Source organism: Amphiura filiformis, chromosome 18 (genome assembly GCF_039555335.1).
Source record: "Amphiura filiformis chromosome 18, Afil_fr2py, whole genome shotgun sequence".
Classification (NCBI taxonomy): domain Eukaryota; kingdom Metazoa; phylum Echinodermata; class Ophiuroidea; order Amphilepidida; family Amphiuridae; genus Amphiura; species Amphiura filiformis.
This window is the reverse complement of record NC_092645.1, coordinates 30,444,279-30,457,146: the sequence shown is the minus strand read 5'-3', so window position 1 is coordinate 30,457,146 and position 12,868 is coordinate 30,444,279. Positions and strand designations below refer to the sequence as shown.

The 12,868-nt window shown below is 38.6% G+C and overlaps 1 protein-coding gene across 1 annotated transcript; it reads left to right on the top strand.

Annotated features, from left to right (window-relative positions):
• Positions 1 to 506: 506 nt before the first annotated feature.
• LOC140139092 (uncharacterized) lies at positions 507 to 12,868 on the top strand. Its single transcript, XM_072160873.1, has 3 exons — positions 507 to 959; positions 7,752 to 7,931; positions 8,548 to 12,868. The coding sequence occupies exons 1-3, from the start codon at positions 507 to 509 to the stop codon at positions 11,875 to 11,877; spliced, it is 3,963 nt and encodes a 1,320-aa protein (XP_072016974.1). The 3' UTR covers positions 11,878 to 12,868.

Genomic DNA, 12,868 nt, shown 5'->3' with positions numbered 1-12,868 from the left:
CGTAACCGTTAGGCCTAAAACGCGAACTTTGCTCTTCGTTGGTTATCTTGTCTGTGATTTCCCGTTGTTATCGCAATCGGTGTAATAAGATAATAACTTAATATTTGAGTGCTCCATTGCTTCACAAGCCTCACATTACAGCATCGAGCATTACTACGCGGTGGTAATGTTTCTTCCAGAATGTTAAAGGTAGGTTTAAGCAAAATATCAGATCAGCTTTAAGTGTCAATTGTATTGAACGACAAAGAACTTAAATTAAACTTGGGATTAAGTGTAAGTCATTGTCAACATGGCCGACACCGTATTTGTTGGATGTTGCCTTCCTTTTCAAAATAATTGAAACTGGGAAAACCCATGATCCTCGTTGTCCTGTAATCTGCCTCATTTTGCATAACACATGAATAACACATGACTCCCTATGTAATAAATCGTACTAAACTTACGTGTGATTTTAAATAGTGTTATATATTTTTTAAAGAGTTTGTCAAGCACGATCATTAACAACAATGGCATGCATCAATGACATAGGCAACTATCAACGCTGTCAGCAAGCCGTTCAGCTAGTATGTTCCAAAGCAGTACCATGTATCAAAAACACACTTCAGATATGGCACAACCGCATCAAGGAAACTTTACTTCCATGTACCACTCCACAAGTATGTTCAAAAGTAATAGGGAAGCCAAAATTACAGAAGTCATGCAACGCCTGCATTGATTGGGGCAAAGCTCTCGAGTGTGCCGTGTATCGACCAAGTTCAACGGGATCATTGCCGTGGTCAAATGTGGACTCAACACAACTCTATGCACATCCGATTGAAGCAGCTAAAATATTTGTTCTTCGTCTACAACAAGGTGTGGTAGATGTAGATGACTTCGACTCGACGAGCTTAATCATGATCATGATGAAGTTTTCCGAGTTCCACCAAGGAGATATGGCCAAATATGACACCATCAAAAAGGTAAACCAACTTTCACAGGATTCTTTTTCCTTTCGTAGACATGGATGAACTGGAGAGGACATAATAACAGTCTGCAGGCTGCTCTATGACCATAAAGGAGGGTGGGGAAGGGGGAGGAGGGGAGGCCCAATGATTTTTATTTCTTGTTAAATAAAAGCTACTGATTTTTTACTTGCTATGTAGGTAAAAATAATGATTTCTTTTTATATTTTGGTAACAACTGCGTTTTTGTATAATATTTAGCCGAAAATCAATTTCACCTATACTTTTGTACATAGCCAGAAGTTCCCAAATTTACATGGGCGCCCTCACATTGTGACAATATAGTGACATTATGTATGGATTGTTTGTACTTATTTTGGTATCACTGGATAAAGGAGAGCCATAGCTATCCATTGGTACCAATATAACGGTATGTGACGTTTATAATTTAAAATTAGAGGGGTGCAACCACGGAGGTATCATATTCGTAACTTTGTGCCGATTTGAAAATCCGCCAAGCTATTCATCGAGAGGTACCTTTTGTTCAAGACATAAGAGTTCCGCCATTAAATCGGTAACTAACCTGACAGCGTATTAACGCTTTACCGGGCTGGCTACTGTCAATAAGTGATCAAAAGAATGTCATGTGAAAGCGCCCACTTGACTGAGAGGTACCTATTGTCCTGAATAAACCCAAGGGTGTGACCCACACTATACCGTCGAAGTACAATTATTTACGACCCATCTTTATTTAGGCGCCTCATTTAAATCAATTCAATAGAGTTATTGATCGATTACCGTAACAACGTGCCATAGCTGCTATGTATATCTACCAAAAAACGTTTCAAAACGTAAAAAGCGGCCAAAGTTTAAAAAATCTTTCCTGTGTGGCTTTTCACCCTTTTTTAAACTTGGTCCCATTTAGTAAAGTAGTATTAACATGAAGAATGAGTCCTAATTTTTACATGCAACAATGTACTCTTATAGGTTTAAGACTGTTCGAAAGCGGTGCAATATGACGTAGGCTACCGTATGTCTTATCAAAAACATTTCAAGGTTTATGTTTTATTATATTGCGTGATCATAAAGAGTAGTAGAGTATTATATATACTTTAGCAAATTGACTGTGTGTCAACCTGCTACATATAGGCCCTACATCTGTACATAAGGCGCAGAATTGCACATGACGATGAAGAATTTAACAAAGTGAGTATTTGCTACAAAATACATTGTAACGTCTATACGGAAAAAAACAATTACGCACGAACATTAATTCATTTGCTCTACAAAATAAACATTGACAACTAAGAAAACCAACAAGTAGCCTATAGATGACTTCGTATGGGTCTTTAAAACTTTCATAAATGGGACCAAGTTTAAAAAGGGTGAAAAGCCACACAGGAAAGATTTTTAAACTTTGGCCGCTTTTTACGTTTTGAAACGTTTTTTGGTAGATATTAATTCTTTTTTTGAGGTAAAAAAATATTGCGCGCTAAGTGGTTCTTTGTAGCCATGCGAGGTGAACTAGTTGGATATCCATATTTCGCGGTTAGCGGTTCTTTGTAGCCCTGCGGGGCAAACTAGTTGGATATCCATATTTCGCGGTTAGCGGTTCTTTGTAGCCCTGCGGGGAAAACTAGTTGGATATCCATATTTCGCGGTTTGTGGTTCTAGTGGTTTTAACGACCCGTAACCACCCCAGTCAGCTGCATACCGCATCCAGCTATTTTAATTATCAAAATACTAGTTTTTTAATGCTATGGGGTAACAGAATTATTAAAAAAATTAATAGCTGAACCCAATAGTTCAGCCAAGGACTGGAAACGACATATTGATGACTTTATATAGAGTGTATTCAATAAACCCAAGGCGGAACGAGAGTTGCTAAGTAACCGCTATCCGAACCATAAACACACATGCATGATCAGACAACGAGTATTCAATTTCCTCATAGCATCCCACGTTGTACACACGTCAGTCGAATTTGGCGGTGTTGGTTTGTTAGCCCTCCAAGTTATAACATCGTTCACTTTGTGTTGAACATTGTATGTGGGCCTCGCTGTAATAACATAAAGATCAGTATGATCAGTGTGTTATCACAGAGCAGACCCTTGAGAGGGTCTGCTCATTTGGCTCATTTGCATGGCAGTCGGACTCGCCATTGTATTTGATCATTTGTGTATGGAGAGCAATGGCGACCCGTCATTGTATTTGTTCATGTGTGTATGGAGAGCCACTCTTGGAGCCCATGGGACTTAGGCTAGGTCCTCAGGTAGAGTCAGACGCTGTATGTACTAGAAACGCCCATTCTTGATTCTGCGTTCATTCAATGTTAGCATTAAATTTGTATTGCCCGGCGGCCCCGCGTAATGGAAAAACCTGAATTTGTTACATAAAAAGAAATGAAAATTAAAAAAAGCAAGGTTCCACCTGAGTACATATTAAATTGGTGTAGAAATTGTTTTCAAATATATATATGAATTTAGACAAACATACCGGATATAATGAACCTTTGACATGACGCCATGATGACATGATTTTATTAGTCGTTTTGTATATCATAATACCAGTATTTGTAATTTTATATTATATAGAACTAATATTTTGCATCATAAATGCGCAGTTCATATGCACAGACGATTACTAATCTTCAAGACTTCAAAATAACATGTTACTAAGCCTTGTCCTATTGTACTTGTTCATTTGTGTATGGAGAGCTCACTGACCTGTTAATAGAGGTCAATGGGATAGCTTCTTTATGGGGCACTTCTCCATCGGTTTCAGGGCGCAGTTCATTCTATTGAACTCAGCGGGATTCTATTGCAAGTGCTTTTATATTATTACAAAACGAATCGTGGTTATTGCCTTGACAAATCTAATACATAATTCATACCCGGGATTAATAAATCCAGGGGTGCGGACATTTCATTGGTCGCAAACCACCGGGATTCGATACAAGTTTGCGTTGTAAATGAATGCGTGAATAAGAGTGTCATCCCCTTGGCGCGATATTTGATTTCTGAAAATACTCAAGTTGCCGTTCAAAATGCCTAAAAATCATCAAGATATTGCAATACTGTCTAAAGTGATGTAAAATTGTGGCAAATTTGTATGATTTATCGCACATAATTTCTGCGTAGCGTGGAGAATCATTTACATAGGATTTTGGAGAAAAATGTGATAATTTTAGGGAAATATAGAATGGCGGAAGAAACAAATAAAACATTTTCCTGGAATGTGTAGACCATACTCTTTCTGTTCCTATTGATTTGGATACTGAAATAATTCTTAAAATGAAGCTGTTGGGTGATTTATGTTGGCGTTTCTAGAGTGTGTCATTATTGGCAAACATCTAGGGATATTGTTGAGAGGGCACTCGATTCACGAGATTTCTTTTGCAAGAACGCCAAAATAGCACGAATTTTGTTGGTTTGCGACTGAAGAGTGTCCGCACTATAGATTTCTGCCATGCAAATTAGCTAGTGTCAGTGGGTAAGAAAGTGGCATCTTTTGAATCGTTAAGACAAGCCACATAATCTTATGTAAAACTCTGCTGGGTGTTTCGATCATGTATTATGCGTGTTTGGTCAAGTGAGGGTAATTTGTAAAGCATCAACTTGTGAACAAGTCATAGAGGGTTTGATCATGCTGATGATGTCGCCATTTTGGACGACTTCTGAGTGTTTAAAGCCCAAAATGAATGAATAAAATCGTGTATGAGATATTTGCGGGGATATTTGGGTGCATTGGGCACTTATGGGTTGGGTATAATAGATTTCTATGTATACAATTAAGTCTGATATATTTTCGATGGAATATATATTTTCACTTGAAAAGTTAGTAGTTTTCCGAATTGCAATTTCTGAATATTATATAAAAGGTGAGAATAAGACTATAAATGTAAGAGTATGGGATAATTTTGATTGTTAATAAATGCGAAACGCCGGCGGTAGACATCAGCAATATCAGGGATTGCCGCGATTCTTGCAGTAGCTTTTATGAATAGAATACAATAGTGGATACAATAGGGGATACAATAGCGGAACAATAGAGCTCTCTTACGGGCAAATAAACCTCGTCGCGTTTTGCTAAATTTCACTTCTTCTTTTTCATGAACTAACCGTTATTTTTTTAAACTTGTGGCAAAACTTCGACCGAAGTTTTTAATAGGTATATCTGTGTCACTATCTATAATTAACTCCTTCGCAGTAGACCTATGTTGTTATCATGGTTATAGGCCTGTTCAATGAAGTCAAATGGGTTTCTTAAGGGCGTACTACACCCATATATTGGTTTGATTGGTCTAAAAAATATTTTTTCATTTATAGCTAGGCGATATATGCACGGATCATGTAAAAAAAAAAAAAAATATGAAAAAACTTCGTGAAAGTGTCATTTTTCACCTATTTGTCTTAAAATTGACTGGTTGTTAAGGATGCTTATTTTTTAGCGAATCACCGTAGTCTTCTTCACAACAGGACTGACACACACCGTTTTGTCAATACACGCTTAACGATTTGCGTAGGTCAAACATGGCCAAAAATTTCTTTAAAATTTAATAATCATATACAATGTCATTATACTTGCAAATGAACAAAGTTCATATCAATAAAATCAAAGATCGAATGCCTTTTAGTGTCCAAAAAGGCAAAATTACCGTCACAATTACCCGAATTCTGCACCCTGGCGAATCCTCCTGACCATGCTGGCGTACACAAAATTCGTAATAAAAAATGCGATCAAAAACACAAAACTACAACTTTGGATAAACTATCTTGGCAACATACATTATTGCCAAACAATATAGAATAGAAAATTCGACGTCAACTTGTCAAAATATTGAAAAAACGTGCTCTAAAAATATTTAAAAAGTACGCAAAACAATTTCTATGTCATCCTCTGTAGGGATGGGCGATACCAGCTTATTGTATCAGTTGTCGATCTAGAGCAGCCAGAGGGGGGGGGCGGCAATTTTTAGAAAAAATAAAATAACATTGAAAAAAATGGCCATCGCATCGCGCTTGCGCGACACGGGGGATGTCTGAGGGGGTTGTGGCCCCTTCAGAAGTAAGAAACTTGTGCAAAATGAAAACTTTATTGAAGTGATTGTGGACCATTTTGGCACTGAGCAGTGATTAGTGAATAAAATTTTAGTTTGCAAAGCCGCACATTTGTTAAATGACGGTCCATGAAACCTTCCGTGGACAAGTTTTCCCTGTAAGCCTATAGATTGTGTTAACATAGGGCTTAAATTTGGTAATGTCGGAAGAAGAGCGAAAATGATTATCCACTACACAAGGGGGTGTCTGAGGGGGATGTTCCCGCCTGAGAAGTTTAAAAATTTGGCAAAATGAAGGTCCAATTGAAGCTATTTGGTGCATCGTTTTTACACTATTTGAAGCAATTGCGGTATAAGGGCAAGAACTCAATTTGCAAAACTTGAGATTCGCAATTACTAAAGCATGCATAAATCGATGAAGTCGATATGGAGTCCGCCTTAAAAGGGCATTTCGTGATCCACAGCCTCATCCCCACACTTTTCTCAAAAAAAGTTGACATTTTGATATCACTGGAAACCTCTGGGTACATGTACAAAATATTTTTTGCAGATTAATTCGTTTAGCAAAGATATCGTGAAATTTGAATTTCGTTCTGGTGCACCAGAACGAAATTACAACGCATTGTCTATATGAACAGTATAATACACATAATCATGCATAACTCGCGAACGCAAAATCGGAATCAACTGAAATTTTGGGAATAGGTTTTTTCGTGGATATCTAATGAAAAATGACATAAATAGAGGATGCTAGGATCACGAAATACTCCTTTAATACTGACTTTGGGTGCATCGGCGGACCCGCGGTAATTTTCACATGCTCTTAGGACGAGAACCTGCCTTCAAGAAACGCAGGCCTATATATTATAGGACCACTTCCGATCATGGAAGAGAAAGAGAGATCTCTTTCTTCCATGTTCCGATCGAGCCGACTGTGCGGTTACTTATAGGCATGGGCCTACTCAATTACGTGCAATTTAACCCTCCTCCTTTCCTCCCTTTTCTCTTCTTTTTCTCCGTTCTTCCCCTTTCTCTTCTCTTCTCTTTTTTGGGAGGGGGCGGGCCCGCCAGCCATCCGCGCCTAAGATGAGTCAATGTGTTTGTTGGGGGAGGGGATGGGGGTACGTGTGGCTGTACTATAATAGGCCTACCACATTAACGAACTTAACTTACTCTTCGCGGGATTACGAATCGTAACACAAACACATGTGATAATAAAACCAGTATAGCAAACACCACTTTTAATCAACAAGATCATGATGCAACAACTTTACAACTATTAGAACGAACTGAGCGTATTTATTTGCCTTCAAAAAGGTGCGTGATCCAGTTACCAAAGAGTTATGTAACCACTCCACTTTTAATCCAACTGATCTCTAATTGTTCCTTTGGTAAAAATAAATAAATAAATAAATAAAAAGCCCACAAAAAACCCTTCAAGAATTGTCAAATGTAGGCCTATATTCGTAGTTAAAAAAAGACCTGTAAAACAAACATGGCAGAGAAAAATATCTAAATAGTGAAATTATTATGTGGATGGCGCTGTTCATTTTTTTCGTTTTTGTACGTTTTCAAAAGCCCTCGATAGAAGGCACATGTGCTAATTATCGAGTGAATACGGTACTAGCTATCGAGTTTTTACGGTATATAATCATACAACAACATTTATTCATAGTTAGACTACCTTTGGAAAAGAGTGCTCAAACACAAGAAGGGAGAGCGTATATTTATACATTTATATATCTCTGCAGGTTTCTGATATTCGTAATCATCTGTCCCACATGAAGACCAACGAAAATCTGGAACTTGAAGACACCAAAACCGATATGTTTTTCGAAGATCTCTGTGATTTTGTCACATGCCTCAGCCAGATGCATGCACAGCACCTTCCTCAGACTACAGCTCAGGAAGTCCTCAACACACTAGGCGAGGTAGGTACTGACAGAAGTAAACAAAAACACATCCTCTATATATTGAAACATTCACCTTTTTCGCCATCCAGCATACAACCTGTTATGTGGGAACTGGATGGAATTTTCACAGGATTTTCAGGAAGAATAAAGAAGAAACAATTAGATAAACAATTAAAAACAAAGAAGTGAGCAAACAAACATAGTAAAAGAAGGAAAGCCGCTAAAATGGCCTGGGTGGGAATGCCTTTCAGCATACAATGCAAAATAAAGCAACACTTGTCCTGTGAATATTTTCCTTTATAGCCCCTAAATACCGTGTTGTGGGCCTAATTAGGGTAAAAATGCACAATATTACGACCTTCGCGTGCACTGACCTATAAAATACCAACATTTATCTTCATTTCGGGCTGAATTTGATATTTTTCCCGCACCACAAAATATGCCCCCCCCCAATTTCATTGCTTCCGCCACCACTGTATTGTACTTATTTATTTTTAAAAAAATGCAGCAGATTTCTTAGACACAAGTTATTGCTTTCTGAACATTTTAACACCCTATTAAATAACTATGCTATTTGTCCTACCCTGTAGTTAAGATGACAAAGCTTTATAAACATTCATTTCCTGTTATGCAGATTCGCATGGATGCCTTCGACATTGACCTTTGCAGGCAGGAACTTATCAGAAAGTATGAAGACGAGAGAGGCAAAGTGACCCTGTTTCCTTTTGATGTAGACAGTGCGGTAGATATAGATGATGTATTTGTGGATTTGGCTTTGCTACAGGAAAGCGCAAAGCCCGCAGAAGTAGAAGAAGTTCTCCTTCAAGCGTATGACGAGTTGTTTAGTTTGAAGAAAAACAAAGGCAAAGATAAGCGTGTATTAAGGGTACTGCTAAAAGGTGAAGCAGGAAGTGGCAAGACAACTTTGGTGGGGAAAATCGCATTTGATTGGGCTCAGGGTATTAAGGCTAATAGAAACCCTAGTTTAGGAAAGTTTGACCTATTATTCTCTCTTAAAATGAGGGATTTTGATCAAGATATGAGTCTCGTGGATGCTATTTTTGATCAGTTGCTTCCATCAGATTCTAAAGTATCTAGAAGGGGTCTGGAGAGACACATTGTGGAAAATGCTGAAAAGGTGGCTGTCATCTTAGATGGAGCAGATGAATTTAGTGGCAGGATAGAGAAGTCACCTCAAGGCAATTTGGTAATGGATGTAGTTTGTAACAAAATGTTGTGTAATAGCTGTGTGGTCGTAACATCAAGGCCACATAAGGTCCGCACTGTTAGTGTTTTCAGTCAGTATTCCCATGTTCGTGTGATCGGATTCGGTGAAAGTAGTATACTTGAATTTATTGGAAAGTTCTTTCAGGTCAAAACATTCAAGTCCGGAAAGGAGGTACATGAACACGAGTCTGTGAAGAGTGAATTTAAAGATAAGGAGGAAGCCTTAGCACATGATATTAAGGAAATGGAAGCCCCGCTTGAAGTTGAAGCACCCATCCGCGAGAATGAAGAGAGCAATTTTGAATGTTCAATCTCAGAGACAAACACGTCGGAAAGAAAGAAATCAGTTGATGCATTCATCACAACAATATTTCGCTCTTGTGATTTGCATCCGATGTCGTTTGTTCCTGTGATTTTAACAATGCTGTGTCTACTATGGGGAGAAGCTCAAACACTACCTACACGTTTCACAACCCTCTTCCAAGAAATGTTTCATTACTTCATTCAAAGATGGTATGAAAAATCGGATGATTGCACGGATAGTGAAGAATTCGAAAAAGGTATTTTGTGGCATCTGGGGGAAGTGGCCCTGAAATGTATGTTTGAAGGCCGGTTGTATTTCACAGCAGGTGAATTGAACAACGCTGTAATTCTGGATCAGTCTCGGTCTATTGGTTTTATAAAGGAGGAAACCAAAAGATCCAAATTGCGACTTGTCAAGCAATACTCTTTCTTTCACTTGTCATTTCAGGAGTTTTGTTCAGCGGTATATTGGACATCCCTAGCAGATTTGTCCGACGTGAAATTCATGGATTATCTAAGCCGTGTCAATTCTGATAATGTTGAATCTTTTGAATATGTTTTGCTCTTCTGCTGTGGTTTGAGCACTGTGGCAGCTAGTCACATTTTATCACACTTGGTAGACATTCGTTCCAGTGATGTTACAGATGGAAAGCACTGTGAATTCGATTTGTCCAACAAGAACTCTTGGAAGCTTGGGTTACGATTTCTATACGAGAGCCAATGTCCGAGTCTCGTTGAAGTGCTTACTAAATGGTTTCAGTGCAAAGAAATCAAAATTACCATAATTCTCAACGGTCATAACATACCATTGGAAAGGCAAGTTTCATTTCACTACTTCATTGATTGTTTTGAGGAACATATTTTATCTGCAGGTAAAAAGGGACTTTACTCTGAGGTAAGCACTACGATGAAGCATTTACAAGCTAAGAAGGATATGTTCAAGGACTTTTTTCTTCGGAGTGGCCCTGTTATGATAAAAACCCGTACCCATGAAGTCAAAATGATCATTGACGTTCTTTTGAAATACGCAAAGCATTCTGCTAATTTGAAGATTAAATCAGAGGACTATCTAGATAAGACTGCATTTATGACTGCAAGTGTTATCAGAGGATTGAAATCATCTTTTGGAACGCTTCATTTGATTTTTGCCAGCCATAATGCCGATTTTTGTATGATATGGTGGCAGGAAGAAGATAGACAGTGGTATCTCAAAGTTGCTCGGAAAAGTCTTTACAGTCTTGGAGAATACATCAGTCGCTTGAATTTCGGCAATCGTCTTCATATTGCCAACATTTGTCAGTCACCATTTGACATTTCACCCTTGCTGATGGGTCTGGTGCAAGTTAATGAAATTAAGACTATACCTAGCCCTGTACCTGGAAAAGTGAAAAGAATATTTCATACTGCGCAACCGTCCTTGATAAGGGAACTAGAAACTAACTGCGTTTTCACAGCCGACTCATTCTACTTTTTTGCCCGTAACTCAAGTAATTTAGAGCGTTTGAAATTGTTACCACCTCCACCACCAATCTCATCGGTCTACCAATCCGAAGATCCACAGTTTTTATCTTTATTTGGTTACATATGTTTCTTTTCATCAGTGAAAGAGTTCATGTCACTCCTTGTTCCAAAATTAAATTCACTAACCACTCTGCATCTGTATTTTGGTGGACAATCACTGGAAGGCACCGAGCTTCAGATTGTTCAGTTTTTATCATCTCTTCAAGATTTGGCTCTCCAGAATGCTGCCAAAGACTTACCTTACTGGAAGTCTGTTTTTAAGAAATTAGGGAGGACACAAATGTTGCTGCGCAAACTCTGTCTGATGGGTAACAATCTTGGTGGAAGAAAAGTAGAAAGTACCATTGCAGATTTTGTGCACATTCTACCAAACATGACACACCTACAAGAAATCAACTTGTCATCAACAAACCTTGGTCCACGTGACATTGAACTTTTGTCAACAGGTTTAGCTTCGTGTTCAAACCTGAATAGCTTGAATCTGTCCAACAACTCCATCAGGTTGAAAGAAATGCACATACTTTCCCAATCCTTTCACGAGCTGTCTCAGCTTAATGTATTGGACATATCAGACAATCCCCTTCGTGATTTAGGTTTGTTGGCTCTTTGCAACTGCTTCAGTAAGCAGGGTTTTCAACTGCAGCATTTGCTTTTGAATAACTGTGGTCTTAGTTCAACTGGTTTATTAGTGTTGTCACTCTCCTTTCAGTTCTTGTCCGGTTTGAGTCGCATGGAAATTGCACAGAACAAAGATGTGGGTCCCGATGGTGTTAAATGGATGTTTGAAAATATTGGTTGTCTTAAGAATCTGGTGGATTTACATCTTGATGGTATCCAGTTTGATGCGAGCAAATGTGACGAACGTCTGAGGAGTGTGATTCGAAAACAGCAATATACAAATTGGAACAGCTGAGTGGTTCAGATATAGGGATCATTGTTGAAGAGTTCACACTTTAAATGCTACCATATTTCCGTACTGTCTGCCATTAACTCGCGAGTATAATATTTTCCCATCTCGCTGTAGATGTAGTATCGGAGGATATACTTAAGAGTTCAACAAGAAGGAGAAGAAAAAGAGTAAGTAGAAGAAGCGTGGGAGCAGCGTGGCACACTGGTTAAGGTCTTTGCCTTTGATGCGAGAGGTCCCGGGTTCAATTCCCCGCAGGACCAAACAAAAAACAATGGCGGGGCAGATGATCCATGACAAAGATCTCGTTTACAGGCGGTTCCGATCAGGGTAACGCCCGATTGTCGGCTACACTTGCCTGTCCTGTAAAAATACCCCGACCAGCTATCTACGGCGACCCCCTTCTTTCACTAGGTCACTTGTGCCTGTCCGAAGTTTCGTCAGCGTTATCTCCAAGATTTCAGCTGTTAATGCCTAGATATGCCCGACATAAAAAAGAAGAAGAAAAAAAAAAGAACAGTAACAGCTGCGATGACAACAAAAACAACGATGACGACGGTGACAATATTGCGCAGAATCTATATGCTTTTTATATAATTGTTTGAGCTTGGTATAACTTCAACAGACCCAATACTTATGCTAAGACTAAGTGTTGACACGCTGGTCGAGAGTGGACAATGTTGATATCCAAATTATTTCTGAAGTCAAACATTTCTATCTGGGGTTCCAGACTCTGTCATCGTTACATATTAATTGCAAACATTTAGACTATTAACTGTTTCTATTTGATATAAATATTAATGAAATAGTGCAATACCCTAACCTAACGACAACCTTTCGCCACCTTGGTCGCCGTGTAATCCCCACGTTGTTACTTGTCGTCGTCTTCATTCCATAGTAGCGTATCGGTGCTATGGGATGTTTTTCATTTTGCCGATATTTCTCAGTTTGTTTACTATTATAACGTGTATAAACATTGGCGCATGGAAACTTTGGA